Source organism: Macaca mulatta, chromosome 9 (assembly GCF_049350105.2).
Source record: "Macaca mulatta isolate MMU2019108-1 chromosome 9, T2T-MMU8v2.0, whole genome shotgun sequence".
In the NCBI taxonomy this organism is placed as follows: domain Eukaryota; kingdom Metazoa; phylum Chordata; class Mammalia; order Primates; family Cercopithecidae; genus Macaca; species Macaca mulatta.
In genome coordinates, this window is record NC_133414.1 from 17,081,752 (window position 1) to 17,104,981 (window position 23,230).

Sequence of the window (23,230 nt, forward strand, 5' to 3'; positions counted from 1 at the left end):
TTAGGAGGTGTGAGCACAGTGTTTGTTACTTGTAGAGAGTTTATTGCATAGGGCAAGGTGAGCAGGAGGGCAGAGTGCTCACACCCTTTCTCCTGGCCTGCAGTTGGAGTAGAAGATGTTTCTTTCATACAAACCACTTATGGACCTTGGATACTTTCCCGAGATCACAGGAATGTGTCCCAAGGGTTTCCCACATGCTTACTGGAGCAGAAGCACTAACTATTGACCAGGAAAGGGAGATTGTCTCCTAATGAATCCTGTCGGCTGCTTTGGGATGGATTATAGGAAGAAGTGAAGAAATGGCCACACATCCCTCGGTGCTTGGTGGAACATAGAGCATATATAGAGGGAGAATCGATTTGTCATTTATTTCAATGCCAGAACCAGGTAGGCACAGAATCTTAGTGACTTTCCAAAGATTAGCCAGCAACTCAAGGAGGAGGTGACTCTAGAATTTTCCTCCTCTTCAGTGTCAAATTAGTACTTTGTCAAGTAAACTATATTTTTTCCTAGACACCTGGAACCTCAATTTTTTCTTCTGTTTCTCATGTTGGAAGCCAATTAACTGGGTTTGGCTTATAGACATTGAGTCATCTCTCTTTCCCAGAGCTACCGGAATATCCTGTCAATTGGCACACATGATTGTGTCTTATACTCATTGGAAATACAGTTACTGTCAGTGACAGAACAACACAAAAGTCCATTCTAAAGGTATGTCACAGAACACGTGGGTGTAGGATGGCACAAACAGCTGATAATGATCAGAAACGCTAGTACTTAACTCAAAGTCAAGGTTTTCTCAGTTTATATGTCTATTAGCCATGCTGCATATTGTTTCAAAATAAAAACGCACTATGATTTTAGGGAACACCACATAGTTACAAAAGGTGTGACTGGGTTAATTACTCTATAGTCATGTAACTGGGACGTTATTTCCATTTTGGAATGTAAGGCTCTGTGAAACCTGGCAATTATTTAGGGGCCAGAAATTAATTTCTATTGTAGGCTTTTAGAACAAACCTCAGTAAAACACATCAAAGACTAAGTTCAGGCTTCCCAATGGAGACAAACTAATTGGCAAGATTAAAAACTAAGTACAAGCATCCTCTGACATACATGATCTATTTGGCCTCATTAATAGCTGAAATAAAAAATCAGAATTGACCTATATTAATTGCATCTGCATAGTGCTTATAAAAAATCTCAAAGGATTGATGATAGGCCATGTCAATAAAAAGCTTATGATCTTGGTTAATTAAACAAGAAAAAGAAGTCTCCATTAGAATATTATCACTCTAAGCATATTGGAAAAAAGATCACAGGTCTTAGTTAATACAGCCTAACTCTCTATATATTTATTTACAAGAAATCTCAAGATGAAAGCAACACTAAGCACCTCCAGTCATCTTAAATGTCAGCTATATAAACACATTAAGTATGCCAAAGCAAACAATACATGATTTTCCCTTTATATCCTTCAGACTCTTCAAAATTTCCAAAAATGCCTCCATAATTGTCTTTTAAAATCTCTAACTATATCCCTCTAAATTCCCTCAACAGCCCCTCTAGTTTAAAGGGAAAATAAAGTAAATCAACTTACCTTCCATAAAGCTAAGGTTAAAATGGCCAGAACCAACAATCCAAGAAGTATTGCTAGTATTATTACCCATAATGGGATTGAGAAGGAAACATTCGGAGTTGCCCAAATAACTGATGTCTTAATCTGAAATGGAAAACAAAGCAAACGAGCTCTAATGGGGAAACTATTCGGTGAAATAAAATAGTAATTACCAATACAATACTGGAAGTTGATCTGAAAGGATCCATATGACAACTGAAATTATCTAGGAGTTATTTGAACATGAACTCTTAAAAGCTAGCACGTTCTCAGATCTGCTTCGTTCTGTAAAATTCTAATGAGAGATTTGGTGGGTGGGTGGCTTCAAGTCACAGAGACCCTAGAATAGAATTGAGTGGGTCAGGAATCAACAAGTTGGAAAGGAATGGCCATAACTTGGGTTGTACCTTTTATGGGAACAATGGCAAAAAGTAGACTCACTAAAAAACTGAATGAGTCTGTCTACCATGTGTCTCCTTAGAACTCAGCTGGCCTCACTGAGAGAGGTAAGCTTGTGAATAACCATGAATCCTTGGAGAGGTGACACTTGGAGTGGAGTGACACTCTGTCTCCCAGGCTGGAGTGCAGTGGCACGATCTTGGCTCACTGCAACTTCCACCTCCCAGGTTCAAGTGATTCTCGTGCCTCAGCCTCCCCAGTAGCTGGGGTTATAGGCATGTGCCACCACACCTGAATTTTTTTTTTTTTTTTTTTTTTTTGGTATTTTTAGTAGAGACGTGGTTTCACCATTCTGGCCAGGCTGGTCTAGAACTGACCTCAAGTGATCCACCCGCCTGGGCCTCCCAAAGTGCTGGGATTACAGGTGTGAGCCACTGTGCCCAGCCGCTTCTGTCTTCTTAACTAGAGTTGAGCACTCTGATGGTGCCCTTCTCAGCTTGTCTTGGTTTTTATTGCTCCTTCCTTCTTGATCTGCATCCCCTATGCAGCAGACACTGATGACTCAATGCATTTGATTCTCCAGCCCCAAATGTCATTTATATCTACACTAATAAAGGAATCGACAGAGGAATAAGATAGGGAGGGAGTCATTCCACCTCGACAGGAACATGCCAAGGGTGTGACAGATGTTCTTCATGAGAAAAAGGCTGGCCTCAACCTACTCATCATTACATTTTCTTCCTATTCCTGTTAACTTTCCTCGCTAGGCATTATTTCATCTTATCCTGATTTTATCTGACACATCAGTGTGAAGCATGACAGTCCATCACCACGGTGACATTACGTACACCCTGCTTGCCACTGTTTAAGGACAAGACACATAGTTCATATGTTGAAGAAATCCATTTCAAGGACCCACCGTGGTTGCAATGCCACCTGGATGTTGCAGCCTAAATAATTTATTCTGAAATGACCTAAGACAAATATTACACATTCTCATTCATACACGGGAGCTAAAAAAGTGGATCTCATGGAGGTAGAGAGTAGAATGGCGGTTACCAGAAGCTGGCATAGGGTGGGGAGGGCTGGATGAAGAGAGGTTGACTGACAAACATACAGTCAGGTAGAACGGATACATTCTAGGGTTCAGTAACACAGTGGGGTGATTCTAATTAACAATAATTTATTGTCTATTTCAAAATAGGTAGAAGAAATTTGAAATGTTCCCAACACAAAGAAACAATAAATGTTTGAGACAAGAGATATCCTAAATACCCTGATTTGACCACTATACATTATGTTCATGTGTGTTTCAAAATATCCCATGTACTCCACAAATTTGTACAATTATTTATCAATTGAAAATAATTCTTTGCATGTACACAGCTACACGAGCAAATCAAGAACAAAGATTATTTCTCTTTTTATGTACCATTCTTTAATTACACCTGACGACATGTATGAAATTACTGCTGAATCCAAATACTGTACTGTACTCAGAGAAGGGGTATGAAGTGGTATTTCGGGACGAACTGAACATTGCTTGAAGCGGACTTACACAGTTTTGATAATGAGAATTTCCGAATTTTGGAACTGAAAGAGATGGTAGTGATCATCTACTCACAGGCCAGTTATAATGACCCCAGGAGAGAGAAATCTGGAGCCATGGAAAATTCTGAGGTTTCATGTAAATGTTACTTCCTCATAGCCCCCAAGTCCATTGAGGACACAATATAGTTTTAGTCCCTATTTTGAGCATGTGTCAGAGCTCACCAAAATTTTCTAATAGGTAATTCAGGGTGAGACAGGCAATGGATCTTTCCTCTCCTGCTTTACCTAATTAATACCTTAAGGCTGGGCACAGTGGCTTATGCCTATAATCCCAGCACTTTGGGAGGCCAAGGCAGGTGGGTCACCTGAAGTCAGGAGTTGGAGACCAGCCTGGCCAATGTGAAGCCCCGTCTCTCCTAAAAATATGAAAATTAGCCAGGTGTGGTGGCAGGCGCCTGTAGTCTCAGCCACTCGGGAGGATGAGGCAGGAGAATCGCCTGAACCTGGGAGGCGGAGGCTGCATTGCAGTGAGCCAAGATGGTGCCACTGCACTCCAGCCTGGGTGACAGAGCCAGGCTCAGTCTCAGAAAAAAAATAGTTAGTATCTTAAGTTACTGCCTACTATTTTATGTTAAACAGAAAAGAGTTCAAGTTTTATAAGTTAGAGAAAACACAAAACATGCTAAAGGAGTTGAAATAGAGGCTCTTCAAATTGTTAGCTTAATAAAAAGAAATGGAATGGGCTTAGTGGCTACCCACTGAGTACTTTGCTAGGTGACTTTGCCACTTGGTTATTGCAGGTTTTGATGTATCATCTATAAAACTGGTGTATCTATAGAAATAAGCAGAGAAGGTCACTTACAAAGAGCTAGTAGACATTTGAAGTTTTTTTTTTTTTTTTTTTTTTTGGTAGCAGTGATGAAAAAGTACAATGAAAATGTGAAATTGATCAGGATATGCTTCTTAGGGTATTTTGAAGCAGAGAACAACTTTATAGGGATAGTTACAGAACTTACTGGCTTTTTGTTTACATTTGCTCCCAAAGAGCCTGGAAACAGGGTCTTTAAAAAGTCTGTGGGAAGATGATCCCCATGCAGTGATCACAAATTCGGAAATTCCCTTTCAGTTCCCAAATTCTGAAATTCTCATCATCAAAACTGTTGCCAGTCTGCTTCCAGTAACATTAAGTTTGTTTAAAAAAAATACCACTTTGGGCCAGGCGCGGTGGCTCATGCCGGTAATCCCAGCACTTTGGGAGGCTGAGACAGGTGGATCACTTGAGGTCAGGAGTTCGAGACCAGCCTGGCCAACATAGTGAAACCTTGTCTCTACTAAAAATACAAAAAAAAAAAAAAAAAAAAAAAAAATTAGCCAGTTGTGGTGGTGGTGGTGGTGCACACCTGTAGTCCCAGCTACTCAGGAGGCTGAGGCAGGAAAATCACTTGAACCCGGGAGGCAGAGGTTGCAGTGAACCAAGATCGCACCACTGCACTCCAGTCTGAGCAACAGAGCAGACTCTGTCTCAAACAAAACAAAACAAAAAAACAAAAAACACTTCATACCTTTTCTCTGATGTTACAATTATGAATATCATATATATTTCCTACATGTCATCCTATGCAATTCATTAGCGGGAAGGAACACACAGAGTTTTAAAAGAAGGCAACCTCTGAGTGACTCTCCTCCCATGCCTGCTTTCTGCTTTCCTGGTCCTTTTAGCTGTAGGATGTCCATATGGTACCGAGACTGCCCAATCTTCTCAATCTAAAATGGGTGCAGCTGCAGAGACCTTCCTTCACCCTTGATGTTTTGCTAAACTTATGTAGGCTTTTGCAGCATAGTCCAGAAGTCACTACAGTAACAATAGTGGAAATATAGAAAACCAACAACAGCAACCCAGAGCATTTCATCTGGTGTCCAGTGCAGAGGAGATGCTGACTCTTACTGGAAAGACTTAGACAAGGAGCCAAAGGTAATTATTCAAATAACTGATAATTTTTTTTTTTTTTTTTTTTGCTGCACTGTAATGATTCAGTGTTCAGACATATTTCTCCGAATCAGGCAATCTTGTCCTTGCCTCTGCACACATCATTAAAAGAGTCACGTATATGTCTCGGCAAGAGAGGTCCTTCTGGGAATGGAGCGATGGGGAGTCATGTGACATGGTCATCTCTCTAAATCAGTAAATCGCAGTGGGGAATCCCATGTGCAGGTGGAAACCAGTAAAGCAAAGCTTTTCCTGAAACTCCATGCTCTGTATAGATAAACTAGACTTGACCGCACAGGCAAGCTTAAGAGAAGATGACTTAACTGATCACTTTTACAGGACCAAAGTTTCTTTAAATATGTGTTAGTGCTGTGGGATTGCAGGCTAGTTCTGGGGAAAGCTTGGGCAAGAAAGAAAATGTTGACAAACACCAAAACTTTGTTATTTCTAATATCTATATTTGTCTCACAGCTCATTTTGACAAGCCTATAGGAAGCTTAGATCAAAGTAGCCATTAGATAATAAATAATGAGGAAAAATAAGTCACAAATGTTAGAATTTCTCATGACTAAACACTGACATATACAAAGAATCTTTCATTCATTTCAAATAATATTTATTTATTTTTGGAGACAGGGTCTCACTCTGTTGCCTAAACTGGAGTGCAGTAGCATGATCATAGCTCACTGCAGCCTCCAACTTCTGGGCTCAAGCAATCCTCCTGCCTCAGCCTCTTGAGTAGCTGGGACTACAGGCATGTACTGCCATGCCTGGCTCATTTCAAATAATATTTATTAAACACCCTATGTTCTCTGAAGTTCTGTAGGTATTATCAGCTTCAAGATGTAACCTTGCCCTTAATCAGCACTGCCCAATAGAAACACACTGCAAGTCACAAGCATAATATAAAATTTTCTAATAGTCACATTACAAGGAGTAAAGGTCCAGGCACAGTGGCTCATGCCTATAATCCCAGCACTTTGGGAGGCCTAGGCGAGCGGATCACCTGAGGTCAGGAATTCGAGACCAGCCTGGCCAACATGATGAAACCTCATCTCTACTAAAAATATAAAATTAGCCAGGTGTGGTAGCGTACACCTGTAATCCCAGCTACTTGGGAGGCTGAGGTAGGAGAATCACTGGAACCTGGGAAGCGGAGGTTGCAGTGAGCTGACATCATAGTGCCACTGCACTCCAACTTGGGTGACAAGATTGAAACTCTGTCTCAAAAAAAAAAAAAAAAAGGAGTGAAAACAAGCAGGGGATGTTAATTTTAATAACATATTTTATCTAACCCTAAATATCAACTATTATTTATTAATGATAAAACTATTATCCTTTCAACATGTAATTGGTTATTTATTATGAATCATCTAATTATTTATTAATGATGAAACTATTATCATTTTAATATGTAATTCATATGAAAATACCCATAATTTACATTTTTTTACTAGGTCTCCAAAATCAATGTGTATTTCACATTTGCAGCACATAACAATTACTAAATTTTTAATGATTAAAGTGAAATGTAGTCCTATGAAAGTAATACAACTGTGTTTAATGGAAAAAATACTGTCTACTGCTTCAGTTCTTAAGTTTACATTGAAATGTATGAAAATGAAATAAAACCACAAGTTCTTCAGTTCCGCTAGCCAAGTAGCTACCATCTCGGACTGCATAGTTCTAGAACATTCTGTATAATTTCACACAATGGCAAGATGGCCTGAATGACCCAAGTCTTTCATTATAAGATTTTTTTTTTTTTTTTCGAGACAGAGTTTTGATCTTGTTGCCCAGGCTGGAGTGCAATCTTGTGATCTCGGCTTATCGCAACCTCTGTCTCCCAGGTTCAAGAGATTCTCCTGCCTCAGCCTCCTAAGTAGCTGGGATTACAGGCATGAGCCACTGTGCCCGGCTAATTTTGTGTTTTTAGTAGAGATGGGCTTTCACCATGTTGGTCAGGCTGGTCTCAAACTTCCAACCTCAGGTGATCTACCCACCTTGGCCTCCCAAAGTGCTAGGATTACAGGTGTGAGCCACCACACCTGGCCCATTATAAGATTCTTGGTAGACTCAGGGCATAAGACAAAGCATATTTAGGACTAAAGGTTTACTTTCAGCACAGGGGCTTGTGATAAGATATTTCAATTGCTTTAAGAAAGAAGTTTCATGTTGAGTAATTGGAGTACTTAAATTTAGGAAAAACTATTCAATCTTGTGCCAGCTAGTCAATAAAATATTTTAATACAGTTTTATTTATCAAGAACTTCTAGCTATTTTAAAAATAGCTTTAAGTAAGTTTAATAAATCACTTTATTATAATTATCTGCAATTTTAGAAAGTAGTATTCATAAATTGTAAGTGGTTTAGATTTTCTTAAAATGATTCTAAGTAGGGAACATTTAATCTTACCTTCATCATGTCGTAAATCTTGTTGTTTTTTATTATGGAGGAAAGACCATAAATAAACCTTTAATACGCCTACATTTTATTGTGGACATTTATGATATGTTTTTGTATATTTTGACAAAAAATACCAAGGTATAAGGAAAAAGCTCCCTTGTATTTGCAACGGTAATTAATGTTGACGTCTCTATTTATGTATCACAAAATCTTGTGTAAACATACTTCAGTGGGGTCAGAAGAATGTTTTAAATAAACATACGAAGACACCCTACCTACACTGCCATTTAGAACAAAATAATCACATGAAGTGGACTAGCTGAGCCCACATTTTGACAACATTTAAACAGCTTCCCTATGAGACAAGCAGTTCCCATCATAACTTTCAACTCCAAATAATTGTTTAATATAAGAGTTCCATATTAAGGTACTGAAGTTTTGCTAACAATTCTGAAAACCAAATGGGTTCACAGTTTATATACGAGTTTTTAAATAAAGATTTTCATGAAATATTTTGTAATAACCACCTTTGGAATTACACTAGACAATCCCACTTTCTGCTAGATGTAAATTATAGAATTGGGGGTTACTTGTATGGCATGCAAAGGCCAAAGTTCCCTGGTGAGCCAAAAAAGTGTTCAAATAATTGAATTTCAATTTCTTCTGTTGCAGTATAATGATTCAGTGTTCAGGCATATTTCTTTGAATCATGCAATCTTTCCCTTGTCTCTGGACATGACAAGCATCACATGACATGAGGAATTTATCTGTTACAAACACAGATACTATGCAAGCAGCAAATGGGAACTGTGATTTTCTTCCGTAAGTAAAGCTAATACAGGCCTGAAGAGATGGCTGAATTATGACCATGCTGAAAAGGGAGTACAAACAAACTAATCATCACACAAAAAGGTCTAGGAAAACAAGCAATTAGTAGTTAGTCTCATTTAGAAGAAGGAACAAAGAATGACTTTCCTCAGGGGCAGATCAGAGCTCTGATGCTTCTCAAACCACCAGTTCCAGTGGATTCCACCACCTTAAAGCAATTGCCTTTCTGCTGGGCTTTTAAAAATTATTTATTTATTTATTTATTTATTTATTTTAAAAATTTTTTTTGAGACAGGGTCTTGCTCTGTTGCCCAGGCTGGAGTGCAGTGGTGTGATCTCGGCTCACTGCAACCTCTGCCTCTCAGGCTCAAGCAATCCTCCTGCCTCAGCCTCCTGAGTAGCTGGGACAATAGGCGAGCATCACCACGCCTTGCTAATTTTATGTTTTTGTTGTTGTTGTTGTTGCTGTTGTTGTTTGTTTGTAGAGGCAGTGTCACACTATGTTGCCTAGGCTAATCTCAAACTCCTGAGCTGAAGCAATCTGCCTGCCTTGGCCTCCCAAAGTGCTGGGATTACAGGTGTGAGCCACCCTCTTGGCCCTGCTGGGCTCCCTTCGAGAGAAGAATGACAAGACCTTTGAAAAGAGCTCACTATAAAACAACGTCTGCCAGCTCCACTCAGAGTTCTTCTCTCACATCAAGCCACAGTAAGGTAGCATTTCCCTGTGTGTTGCATAGTTAACTTTGCACTGGCAAAGTCTTCTCCAGTTGGTCAGCTATGGGAGATTTGAAACTGTTTCCATTCCTGGATCTTTTTCCAATAACCTTTACATAACTGGTGTGGTAAATCTCCTACATCAGATAAAAAGTCTTTTTTTTTTTTTTTTTTTTTTTTTGGCAATTCAATAATAGGGTGGTAGGGCTGGAGAAAGCATGTATCAGATTATTTTGTGGATCTTTTGAGATGAGTTGAGAACAGCAGGCTGTCACCTGTGGCCAGCGCTGAAAGATGCAATCCTGTTGATGGAATCAACCGTAACATGTGTTTCTGTTAGGGAACAGGTGCTTGGAAAAAACAAAAGGACCTAGATTTATTTCCCTTAGAGCTATAAGCCTTTGAACATTTTTAGATGACACTTCTTTTTTTTTAATTTATTTTTTATTATTATTATACTTTAAGTTCTAGGGTACATGTGCATAACGTGCAGGTTTGTTACATATATATACTTGTGCCATGTTGCTGTGCTGCACCCATCAACTCGTCAGCACCCATCAACTCGTCATTTACATCAGGTATAACTCCCATTAAAATCCCAAAGCCTGTTTTCTAGGTTGAACATAATCCAAAATACAGAGGACATCGCTGGAAAGAAAGAGAGGTGGTGTAAATGAAGAAAGATGTGGCTGTGCTTGCTTTAAATACCACCGAAGTTTACTGAAATATTTTGACTATGCACATATCTATCTTTCTTTTCTTTTTCCTTTTCTTTTTTTTTTTTTTTTGAGATGAGGTCTTGCTTTGTTGCCCAGGTTGAGTGCAGTGGGCACGATCACAGCTCACTGTAGCCTTGAACTCCGGAGCTCAAGTGATCCTCCCACAACTGTGTAAATCTTAATTGCCATTTTCAGTTTGGACTTACTGGACTTAGCCAGAGAAAGGGGAGACATTTTGAGAGGTCACTCTCATGTATTGAGATTTGAGACTAACTTGTTCCAGGTACAGTGCTAGAGCTTTATACAGATAATCTTATTGACCTTGTTAACAATTCCATCAGGTGGATGTGGTGGACTGTCTCAGAGAGGCAAAGTGGCTTCCCAAAGGTTTCCTAATTAGAGCAAGGCAGGGCCAGGATCAAGCCCAGGTGATTCTATCTTGAAAACCTTGGATTTTCCTCTAGGCCACCTGCCTGTGCTAGAAGCTCTCAACCCTGGCTCCGCTGCAGAATTGCCCCTCATAAGACTTTTAAAGCACAGTGTCAGGGTCCCATCCCAGACCTACTGAATATTTGCGGGGAAGTCTTAGCATGTATGTACTTTTTAAGTTGCATGAGTGATGATTCTGCTGCATACTCAGGGTAGAGAATCACAAATCAAGTGGTTAATTCAGATAACTGAAAGTAGACTAGGTTAGAAAGATTCAGTGTTATAATTAAGTTTATGATCTAGGCTAGAAAGAGATGACAATAGTATCAACTTATCTACCACCCAAAGCAGTGCTTCTCAAACTTGACCATGCCTAGGAATGCCCTGATGATTTTGATGAAATGCAGACTCTGACTCAGTGGATCTGGAGAGGTCTGTTTCTGCAGGGCTAAGAACCTCCCAGGTGATGCTGATGCCATTGATCTGCAATCACATTTTGAGTAACAAGGTCTGGAGGACCAAGAGTTCAAGCTGTGGATGGGAAATATCCACTGGCTACCAAGGGATGAAGGTGGAATTCTAACACTGTTTTTTTGGAGCACTGTGTTTTTCAAAAGTCTCTGACTACCTTCACAAATAACTGAAAAGGCAGAGCTTTGGTGATGGTGCCTGCTGGTCTTGTCATTCATTCCTTCATTCCCTTTGCATGGCCTTGCTGGGTTGCAGAGGATGATCAGAGTTGTTCTGTGGCAGATATTTGGGTGTCAGTAATGTTTAGTAGTTTCAGTTTTCAATAAAGACATTTCGGCCGGGCACACTGGCTCATGCCTGAAATCCCAGCACTTTGGGAGGCTGAGGTGGGCAGATCACAAGGTCAGGAGTTCGAGACCAGCCTGGCCAACATGGTGAAACCCTGTCTCTATGAAAAATACAAAAATTAGCTGGGTGTGGTGGCAGGTGCCTGTAGTCCCAGCTACTCGGGAGGCTGAGGCAGAAGAATCGCTTGAACCTGGGAGGCAATGGTTGCAGTGAGCCGAATCATACCACTGCACTCCAGCCTAGGCGACAGAGCAAGACTCCTTCTCAAAAAAAAAAAAAAAAAAAAAAGACATTTCATTCAATTGAAGATCAGAGTAGACTTTTTTATTCCCTTCTAGGTCAAAATTAAGGTTCTTTGCATAGCAAGAAAAAAATGACTGTCCAAAGCCATGCGGCTGCTCCATGGCCTACTCTCTCTAAGAAGGAATTTATTCTCTTCTTACTTGACTCACTGTGCTGTTTAAAATGAAAGAATCAGTACGATTTAATTGTAATGATAACTGCTATCTGAATTTCTCTGAACAAAATGTCTTCATTTAAAAATGGTATTAGTCCTGCCCTTTAATTTTCTGGGGTAGACATTTATATTGAAATTTCAAAAACCAGATCAAAAGGCATTAGGAAATTTCCAGACTAATGTAAGAAATTGGTGAGCTGAAGAGGAAAATTTTTCTCAAGTCAATGTAAACACTAAAGCCTCACACAAGCTAGACAGTGATTAAAACAATTATTTCAATTAAATTATTTGTGCCTATATATATTTAAAGATACTCACTGCTATGCTTCCTTCTGGGAGTTTTGCTGGCTGGTCTTTATAAGGCATCTTCTTAACTTCAAAGGACACCAGCGATGCAAGAGCATAGGGATCATTTTTTCTCTGAAAGTAAAAGTATTTATTTAAATATATTTCATATAAAGTTTTTAAGAGTTATACTGGCAGCCACCCAATTATTTTCGGCGTTTTGCATTTCAAGGCAAAATTTCATCCTTACTTTTAAATTTCCTCTTTCTTTTAACTTTTTCCTCCCATTCAAGCATTCATCCATCTACCCACACATCCATCCATCCATGCATCCATGCATCCAAGCATCCAAGCATGAATCCATCCATCCATCCATCCATCCATCCAAGCATCCATCCACATCCATCCATCCATCCATCCATCCATGCATCATCCAAGCATCCATCCATCCATCCTTCCAGACATCCATCTATCCAAGCATCCATCCATCCATCCAAGCATCCATCCATCCGTCCATCCATCTATCCAGGCATCCATCAATCCTTCCATCTATCCAAGCATCCATCCATCCACCTATCCAAGCATCCATCCATCCATCCATCCATCCATCCATCCATCCATCCATCCATTTATCTTCTTCCTATTTCTCAGGAGAATTTGTCTCATTAATAAAAGACTGTGTATAATAAGGTTAAAATAAAAACAAAAAATCCCAAAAAGTCCTAAAAAGGAGCAAGCAAAGAATTAATATAGTTACTGCTAGTGAAGGACAAAGGAGAAACATGACGGATTACAAAATTCTTATCAGATAGAGGGAAATGTTTTAGGAGAGAAACTGGTAGTAAGTTATAAAGAAATGTATTGGCCAGGCGTGGTGGCTCATGCCTGTCATCCCAGCACTTTGGCAGACCGAGGTGGGCAGATCACCTGAGATCAGGAGTTTGAGACAAGTCTGGTCAACATGGTGAAACCCTGTCTCTACTAAAAATCCTAAAAACAATAAAAATTAGCTGGGCATAGTGGCAGGTGCCTGTAATCCCAACTACTCAGGAGGATGAGGCAGAAAAGTGGCTTGAACCCGGGAGGCACAGGTTGCAGTGAGCCGAGAGCACGCCACTGCACTCCAGCCTGGGCAACAGGATCCAAACTCTGTCTCAAAAAGAAAAAAAACAATTATATTACATTTCACAGATTACACAAGACTCACAGCAGGGTTTCTCGGCCTAAGCACTGTCAACATTCTGAGTTGGGGTGGGGGTGGGGGGGCCTGACCTCTGCATTGTAGGATGTTTGGCCAGCGTCCCTGGCCCCTGGCTAGATGCCAATAGCACCCTCTCTCAGTTGTGACAATCGAAGATGCCAGCCAGGCGTGGTGGCCTGTAATCCCAGCACTTTGGGAGGCCAAGGCAGGCAGATCATGAGGTCAGGAGTTCAAGACCAGCCTGGCCAACTGAGTGAAACCCGGTCTCTACTAAAAACACAAAAAATCAGCCGGGCTTGGTGGCAGGTGCCTATAATCCCAGCTACACAGGAGGCTGAGGCAGGAGAGTTGCTTGAACCTGGGAGGCGGAGGTTGCAGTGAGCCAAGATCACGCCGCTGTATTTCAGTCTGGGCAATCGAGTGAGACTCCATCTCAAAAAAAAAAAAAAAAAAAAAAAAGAAAAAGAAAAGAAAAAAGCCTGTAGTTACGGCCAAGTGTCAGTGTTTTTAACAGAGTTTCTCAGCCAAAGCTCTCTTTGTTTAATTGGATCTCATATTAACTGTTGATAAAAGTCAACGTTAAAATATTTAAGAGTGACTCAGGAAGGCTGCTTGGAGGACTGAAGCTTCTGTGGCTCTCTTCTGTTGGATACAATGTTAGATCTACCCAGTGCTGGGTCCTAACTGGCTCATGATGGCCCTTGAGACCCAAATGTTAATGATTTCAAGACTTTTCGGTGCCGGTTGTCAAACAGAGCCATTATTACAACTTAAATTATACAAATGTAAACTTAAGTAAATTATATTTCTAAAAAAAAAGGGTAATAAATACTCAAAACCACATGCTTGCTATCTTATTACATTTGACTATTATCTGTGCTCAGGATGTGATTTATGTCTATTGTATCTGTAAGAGGAAACGCTACATAATGGTGTGGGACCTGGCATCTCTTCCCAGCTCTGTATTCCGTAACAATCGTGGTGGTGACTTGAAATCAGTGGCAAATGCTATGCATCAGGGCTCTTTTTCCTTCCCAGAGAGTAGTTAGTAAAAATCTACCAGTACGTCACTGTCTATAATCCAATATTGGGCCTCATGAGTCCAGTCCAACAGGTTGGACTGTAATAATTTTGCTTAAATATTTTTTACAAAGTTCTTTTTCCCCTGTGGCAGAATTTTTTTCTCTATTAGATAAACCCTTTTTTTCTCTACATGGTAAGGGCAGGACATAGTATGTAACTTTTATATGTATGTAACTTTTATATACTTAAAGTTACAATATCTTTGAGTGTTTCTCTCTCTCTACTCCTACCCTCCAGAATAAACAACTCTACTCATTTGGGAAAATTCTTTTTTGGGTGTTATTCTAATGATCTCTTCTCTCTTAGCATTTTCATTTTAACTAAAAGTTGGATTTTTGTTTGTTTGAGAAGTGTTTTTATACAATTCAGAAACTTTTGCTCATAAAATCGTGGGTGTACCTGGTGATTTCAATCTAATTTCCTTGCCATCCTCACTGGTAGAAACAAGAGAAATTCTAGCAATGAGATCCTGTGTGTAAGGATTATAATTATATTCTCAAATGTGTTTCCATGCTCCCAAACCTCCAATGAAGAAGTTTTCTTTAATCTCCAAGTTCAATAAAAAATTGATAGAAAATATTACCACTCTTGAAGTCATGTCTTTGATAAATAGTTTGCAAACTGCATCTCTGCATCAAAATCTTTCTAGATGGAATGCTTCTCTCTTACAGATTCTGCATTTATAAATATGCAAGTTTCTTAATGCATCATAGATAGCATTTGAACTTTAGGATGTAAAATGTGGATTAACATGTTTCTTCAAGGGAATTTTCTTTCACTTCCTTCCTTTGCCCTTCCTGCTCTTGGCTGCAGTTTGATTTCTCATATTTTCCATTCATCACATTACCAATCTTTTTTTTGAGATGGAGTGTCACTCTGTTGCCCAGGCTAGAGTGCAATGGTGTGATCTTGGCTCACTGCAACCTCCACCTCCTGGGTTCAAGTGATTCTCCTGCCTCAGCTTCCCAAGTAGCTGGGACTACAGGCAAGCACCACTATGTCCGGCTAATTTTTGTATTTTTTAGTAGAGTCAGGGTATCTCCATGTTGGCCAGACTGGTCTTGAACTCCTGACCTCAAGTGATTCTCCTGCCTCAGCCTCCCAAGGTGCTGGCATCACAGGCATGCGCCACCACGCTCAGCCTCATCACCAATCTTGACTGTCGTTTCTGGTGGTTGCTGAACTTCAGACACACCTGAGATCAGGATCAGAGATTCTGATTCAGCAAGACTGAGAAGAGACTGTATCTGACATATTTTTTGGAAGGTTCACATTGTTGTTTAATTTTTCTCTATTACTTTTCTCCCCAACTATATGATACAAACATGGAAGGCATATTCCATGGAATATAATGTCTATATCTTCTACAGAACCTAGAACAATGTGCTTAGGAGAGCTTAATCAATACTGGATGTCTGACCACATGAATGAAGGGTGAATGAACACGTCTAATGCTTTGGTCATTTGACAATCCTCTCACTCCATGTACCATCCATTTGATGGCAATTAGGAAAGATCTTTCCATTATTGAATTGGACACCCTTTCCTTTCTCCCTTTAACTACAGTAAGCAGTTCAGGAAGTTGTAAAGGGTGGTAGTGTCATAAAATGAGGGCTACAGTTCCTGTGAAGGGGATATTGACACGCTCTTACCTCCTCAATCGAATTAGCCGTGTGCATGGATGTAGCCTGGGGCACTAGCAAATCTTAAGGTAAGCAAACAGCATGCAACACCACCTCTCCTAGATCAGTCTGTTCTTTGTTTTAAATGCATTCTCCAAAAGCAAGGTTTCTTCCACCCTTTTTGGAAAGAAAAAAATGCATCTTCCTCACTTTTAAAGAATGCTCTGGAGTTCCAAGGAATGGAAGATGTGGTTTATTAGATTGATGAGCAGAGTCAGCATCAAAGATATCCAAGTCCTGCACTATAGGTCAGAGGCATGGCACAGGTGAGTATTTAATAACTTATGAAAAGCAATCATGGGCAGAGTTGTAATAGGGATTCCACATCCAAAGTTAAATGCTTCCAGTCGTGCTCTTTATATAACAATAGTATTATTCTTATGTTCAAAATAATCTCCTCTCCCATACAGCAATCTACTCATGTAATAGCAATCACTGCCATATTGTAGGCAATTTAGGATTGAAAAACCAGCTGGGGTTAATAACCCTTGGCAACACTGAGGACCTTCGTCTTGCCCCAGCTGGCTATTAATCCCCAGAAAATGCATTGCTCCTCTGTCATTACCGCATCATTTAAACCGTGGTTTGTAGCTCACTGGCTGTCTCTATGATGCACTTTTGAACAATGATTTGCTTATAGGCATGGTACCAATAAGTGTAAGAGTTGGTAACAAATGGAGGAGTTAGCAACCTAGTGTGTTGGGCAATGACACAAGCTCTCCCACTCCCAACTTCCAGCTGCTTAATTTCTTCCCAATAATTATTTTTAAGCACATATCCATTTTATGTAGCCCATTTTGAAATACTCAATATTTACCAGAAACCAAACCCTTTGAGGTGACAAAACCTAAGGAATTACTGGCAAAACTTTTACCTGTAAAGGAAATTTCTATTTCAAGCACCAATCACAGAACAGGGGACCATTTAGGATTAACCTACATACAATCTGTTTCTGACCAGTTTGCATGTTCGTTACATGGACAGAAACCAACATAACGCAGCAAGTCATGTCCACCAAGAATTGTAAACTTTCTAGCCTGGATTAGGAGGGCAGAAAACATTTCCCTCCTCCTGGCTTGTATGACAAAACTGTTAATACGCCCCAGTGTACAGTCTCTTCTTGGAGAGAGATTATAATAACGCGTTCCTCTTTAGCATTTGGCACCTGACACTGAAATAAGCAGAAATAGTGGCAGTGCAGAAATCTGGGCTAAGGATGTGGGTGAGCACACGGCGACTTGTACCCATCTTTCCCATATCTCTAGAAGTGATGCTTTTCCCTAGGACTGCAAAATATTGCTACAGATTCTTCTTTTCTGACTCTGCTTGTGCTAAATATTTATTGTTTCCAAAGCCCCTCAATTACTATTGACTTTTTGCAGATATTGGGTCTTCTTTAACAGAAAAACGAAGATGTAATTTTCACTCGATCGGCCTCCTATTGGAGTCGAATGTCATGTATGAATCTGAAGTGTGTGGGCTAAAATAGTAACTTTTCTCCTACACTCTAGTGTCATAATGATAGGAGTCCTGCCTCACTGAAAAGCTGTTCTCCCTCATTTCGGTAGGATGTGATGCTCAAAGTAAAGGAGGAATGTGTTGTTGTCATCTAGGTTGTATAGACTTGGGAATTCGTTAAAGCACCTCTCTTCCCACTCTTGGATAAAAAGTAACAATTGGCTGGGGGCAGTGTCTCATGCCTGTAATCCTGGCGCCTTGGAAGGCCAAGGCAGGAGGATCACTTGAACCCAGCAGTTTGAGACCAGCCTGGGTAACATAGTGAGACCTCATCTCTACAAAAAATACAAAAATCAGCCAGGTGTGGTGGCATGTGTCTGTAGTCCCAGACAGTCAGAAGGCTGAGGTGGGAGGAACCTGGAAGTTTGAGGCTCCCATGAGCTACGATTGCACCACTGCACTTCAACAGAGCGAGACCCTGTTTCTAAGAAAAAAATAAAAAGCAACAGCCAAGCAATAGAGTGATTATAAGCAAATCAACTAAATGCAAGTGGTTCAGTCATCCTGGGTATTCAGCTAAAAAATTCTATAGCTGGCCGGGTACAGTGGCTCACACCTGTAATCTTAGCACTTTGGGAGCCCAAGGCAGGTGGATCACCTGAGGTCAGGAGTTCAAGACCAGCCTGGCCAACATGGTGAAACCCCGTATCTACTAAAATACAAAAATTAGCCAGGCATGATGGCGGGTGCCTGCAATCCCAGCTACTCAGGAGGCTGAGACAGGAGAATCGCTTGAACCCAGGAGACGATGGTTGCAGTGAGCCGAGATCATGCCACTGTACTACAGCCTGGGCAGCTGAGTAAGACTCCATCTCAAAAAAAAAAACTATAGTTATGAAAATTGGCACTCTAGGGAAGCCTATGTCACTTAAGAAAAGTGGAATCTAATTTGAAAAGGCCAATGACAATTTTCAAGTTTATGACAAATTGTTAAGGTGTTAAAACGACATCATTTTTGTTGTTCAGTCTTTAAAGAAACTGTAGTGCTAATAAATGCATGCAAACAAAATAATTAAATGATAAAAGGCTCAGATGGCAGTTTATCATGAGGAGGCTAACACTTGGATTCTCTGAATTATTAAATTTAGAACTAGCTTTTCTTTGGACTCATATTTCCAGGTAAAGTTTTTTTTTTTTTTTTTAAACATTTCCTTAGAAAACCAGGGAATGGACAGACTGGTTATAAACTATACAAAGATCTATGTGTAGCATTTCTGGAAGATATGTTGCACTCAAAGATATAGGATATTTTGCAAAGCTTCTTTGGGGTGTGTGCTTGCTTCTTCCATTTCAACTACAGAATAGAGGGAACCTTGCCTCTCATTTCCTTAAAGTGAGAAGGAGTTTGTGGCTGGCTCTGATCATGGAACCTACCTCAAACGAGGCAACAGAAATCTGACTGAATGTCACTAAGGGTCTCTGGTCTCTGTCTCAGTAGATGAAATAAAAGGTATCAAAACACCTCATCCCTCTGAATCTGTCCCCTGGTTGTGTCCAAGAAGCATGGTGAGTTGCAGCCAACACTATTCATCACCATGTCTCTCCCCCAGGTTAAGTCTAGATAAAATATGTCAGCATTTTGTACTACTCAGACATTTGACACTATCTCCCCTTTGGAAGTGGACCGGAAGCTGAGCCACTATGACCCAATACTGCTGGTCATCATTTTGGGCAGGAAATAAAAGAACAACCATGACTCTTTGGACTTGTCTCTGTTCCCTGAGATCCTGAATTGTCTACCTTATGGAACTGAAAAGAATCAAATTAGGGTGTGGCTCAAAGAGGAAAGGCAGCCTAATTCTTATTTATTTTTACTGATATCTATTAGTTGCATGCATTCTGGAGGTACATGTGATATTTCGGTACCTGTATGCCATGTGTAATGATCAACTCAGGGTAATTGGGATATCTGTCACCTCAAACATTTAACATTGGGAACATTACTGATATGACTTGGCTGTGTCCCCACCCAAATCTCACCTTGAATTGTAATAATCCGCAGTGTCAAGTGTGGGGCCAGGTGGAGATAACTGACTCATGGGTGATTTCTCCCGTACTGTTCTTGTGGGAGTGAATAAGTCTCACAAGATCTGATGGTTTTATAAATGGGAGTTCCCCTGTACACGCTCTCTTGCCTGCCGCCATGTAAGACATGCCTTTGTTTCTCCTTTGCCTTCTGCTATGATTGTGAGGCCTCCCCAGCCATGTGGAACTGTGAGTCAATTAAACCTCTTTCCTTTACAAATTACCCAGTCTCAGGTATGTCTTTATTAGCAGCGTGAAAACAGACTAATACAATTATAAATCTTCCTTCTAGCTACTTTGAAATAGACAATAAATTATTATTAACTATAATCTCCCCACTCTACTACTGACTCTCAGAATTTATTCCTTCTGACCGCATTTTTGTACCCTTTAACCAACCTCTTTTCATCCCTGTTCGCCACCTTCCCTTCCCGGCCTCTGGTAATGATGAATCTGCTCTCTGCCTCCATGAGATCCACCCTTTTAGTTCCCACATAGGAGTGAGAACATGTGATATTTGTATTTCTGTGCCTGGCTTATTTCATTTAACATAGCAGCCTCCGGTTCCATCCATGCTCTCTCCTCAGTTTGGAAGCCTTCTCATCTCAACCTGGAGGGTTTCAATTTGAAAGATGTAAGAAAATGAGATGCTTGCCTCTGCCCAAAATGCAAGAAGTCTTTGCTAAACTCACTAAATCAGAACAGCTTGTGGCTTGAGGGAGGATGAGGTGCGAGGATTTGGGAGAAAAGCCAAACGTCATAACAAACGTGAGCCCAAGCTCCTCATGAAGATTCTTCTGGTGAATGGGCTGGCTGGGCACAGATGTCAGCATAGGTGCATTCTTGGCTGCACCTGTGCTTTTGAGGTATGGGACTGGCAGGACTTGTTTTCTGGTCACAACCCTGATGACCAAAACAAGACCTGGCACAGATAGGATGAAGGGAAGAAACTGGCTGAAGGCAGCCAATAGCTACTAAAGCAATCCCTAGCTGCCCTCATTGCTCATCAGCATAAGACACTCCCGCCAGCACCATGACAGTTTACAAATGCCATGGCAACAGCCCAGAAGTTACTGCTCCTTTCTATGGCAAAGACCTGGAAGTTATCGCCCTTTTCCTAGAGAGTTCTGAATAACTTGCCCTTCAATTTGCATTTACTCACCCCTTAAGTTGCATATAATTGAACATGGGTATAAGTGGATATAAAGAGAGTTACCAAAAGCCCACCGAGTCCAGCTCTGTGTGTGCTGTCTAGGAGTTAGCCCTGCTCCTCAGGGAGCAGGTCCAGTTCAACAAAAGGCTGTTCAAGACTGTGACTTTCCTTACATCCTCTCACAAAGAAAGAATGAAGCCCTTTTTCCTGCAAAGCAATGTCACCTGTCACCTGAAAAGGCAATGTAAGGTTGCTTGAATTCTCTTCTGCACGAAGCCAAGAATGCTCACGGGCTAAGCCCCAATTTTGAGGTTCACCTGCCCTGCATCACTTTTGCATCTCAAACCAAGTCATCAAGGTGGCATTTCCAGAGACCCCAGAGAAAGGCATCAAAAATCACTTCTTGTTCATTTTGTTCAAAGGTATCACAAGTTTTTACATTTCTAGAATATCTGCTGCTTCCTGGGCTACTTGCTTTACACCATGAGGGATAATTTGTTGTGATCTCATTTGCTGGTTAGTTGGACTGGTTTCATTCTAAATAGACAAGGACTTGTGTACCAGCCAAGCCTAGCATTTGGCCTGAGATGTTTCATTCGTTAAAGCATTATAAGTAGCATCCTGTGTCAGGTGATACAAGGGCTGGGAAGAAAATTCGAAGACAAGGAAACATTCCTCCTCCTCTTGAGGAGCTTACCCTCTGGTATCAACTACAGATATATTTTTGGGAATATTCCTCCACTTCCCTCCGCAAAACAACTTCTTAACACAACCTCACAAGTTTTTGTTTTTTCATTGCATATTGCAGAATTCCAATATTTTACTCACTCAGCAGATCTGAATCCAAAAGTTTACTTGCATGGTTCATACTGTATCTAAGCTTTGAAGTAAAGCCAGTACATTTGACCCCTTGGTCTACGTTCACCTCTTTTGCTGTCTTTGCTCACCACTCAGGAGAGCGACCAGGAGGCTGTTGTGTTTATTCAAACCTGTAACATCACACTTAGGGAAAAGTAGATTCCTGATAGAGATTTTGCCTTTTGGGATGGCGAAAGACATTGTTATAGGGCAAAGAGGGCCTAATTCTTACTTTATGAGGGGATATAAGGGAAGTCACAAAACTATTATTAAACACAATCCAGGTCTACATTCATAGATATAAGAATTGATTATATGACCAAATCTTACAATTTTGAATGGAAATATACTTCCCTAACATTTTAAAACAGTGCTGCCCCATAGAACTTTCTTCAATAAGAGAAATGCTCTTAATCTGCACAGACCAATGCAGTAGCCGTGAGCTGTGACTCTTAAATACCTAAGATGTGATTGGTGAGACTGGGGAAATGAATTTTAAATTTTAGTCAAATTGAAATACTTTGAATAGCAATACATGACTATTACTACTGTACTGGACAGTATAATTCAATAATCATAAGATGTTTTCTTTATTGGATTCTGAAATAGCATGCTATACAATGTAAACATCTTGAAAAAGTTTAATACACGGTATTTAAAACCTTTGTATAGTAGTTATAGTATAGTTATCCATAATATAAGAGTTATAGTTTAGCCATCTGTAGTACAGTGATCAAAATATAAAATCTACAGAGGCTGTTATGGTAATCTTTAGTTCAGCAGTCTAGTGTAGTGACATACATGGGGTAAAAGCTCAAGATTCTCCCCCTTACTATCTATGTGCCTTGGGAAGGCCATATAGTATCTATGTCTCAGTTTGTTCATCTGTAAAATGCAGCTGACAATAATAATACATGTCCCATGGGATTGCTGTAAGAATTAAATGAGTCATTCATATACAAGCATGTATCATGGTACTTAGCTGCATGGCAATCACTCAATAGTAACCTGACTATTTGCAGACAAACAGCCCTCTTTGGAAAGATTGGCAGGCTGTTCCCTAAGTGTAAAGAGCCATTTAGATGTAGTCTGTTCTCAGTCAACCAAAACATCAACACAATAAAAAAGTAGGCTATTGAGACAGCATACAGAGTTATTGCTGGCTTACGCCAAGTAGAATAAACACCATAAATTACTTGTGAGCTACCTATAGAATCAGTGAATTTTCAGGCACGAAAAGAGACTTTAGTCCAATCTCTTCATTTCACAAATAAGGAACTTGAGCCCCATGAAAGTTAAGTGCTTTGAACAAAACCAGGCAGGAATGGAACTGAGCTCCTGCATCCTGACCCAGTATCTACCAAAGATAGAGAAAATAGACTGTCTGATGTTAGTCAGGGTCATTCCTCCTAGAACTTGAATTTAATGGATGTCTGTGGTTTTTTGCACATCACTTTGCTAATAGGCAGTTTCCACATACGAAATTCAAAAACAGGCT

At 40.2% G+C, this 23,230-nt stretch overlaps 1 protein-coding gene across 2 annotated transcripts in view; it reads right to left on the minus strand.

Annotated features, from left to right (window-relative positions):
* The window catches only part of ITGA8 (integrin subunit alpha 8), a 196,789-nt gene that overhangs the window by 3,724 nt on the left and 169,835 nt on the right, over positions 1–23,230 (minus strand). The window contains exons 28-29 of one of the 2 annotated variants that reach the window (XM_001089317.5): positions 12,246–12,347; positions 1,601–1,723 (exon numbers count right to left, since the gene is read on the minus strand). In XM_001089317.5, coding sequence (XP_001089317.3) covers positions 1,601–1,723; positions 12,246–12,347 — 225 coding nt within the window. Of the gene's footprint in view, positions 1–1,600; positions 1,724–9,976; positions 10,152–12,245; positions 12,348–23,230 lie in introns of those variants that run through there. The other variant, XM_028826016.2, reaches the window with a different exon arrangement.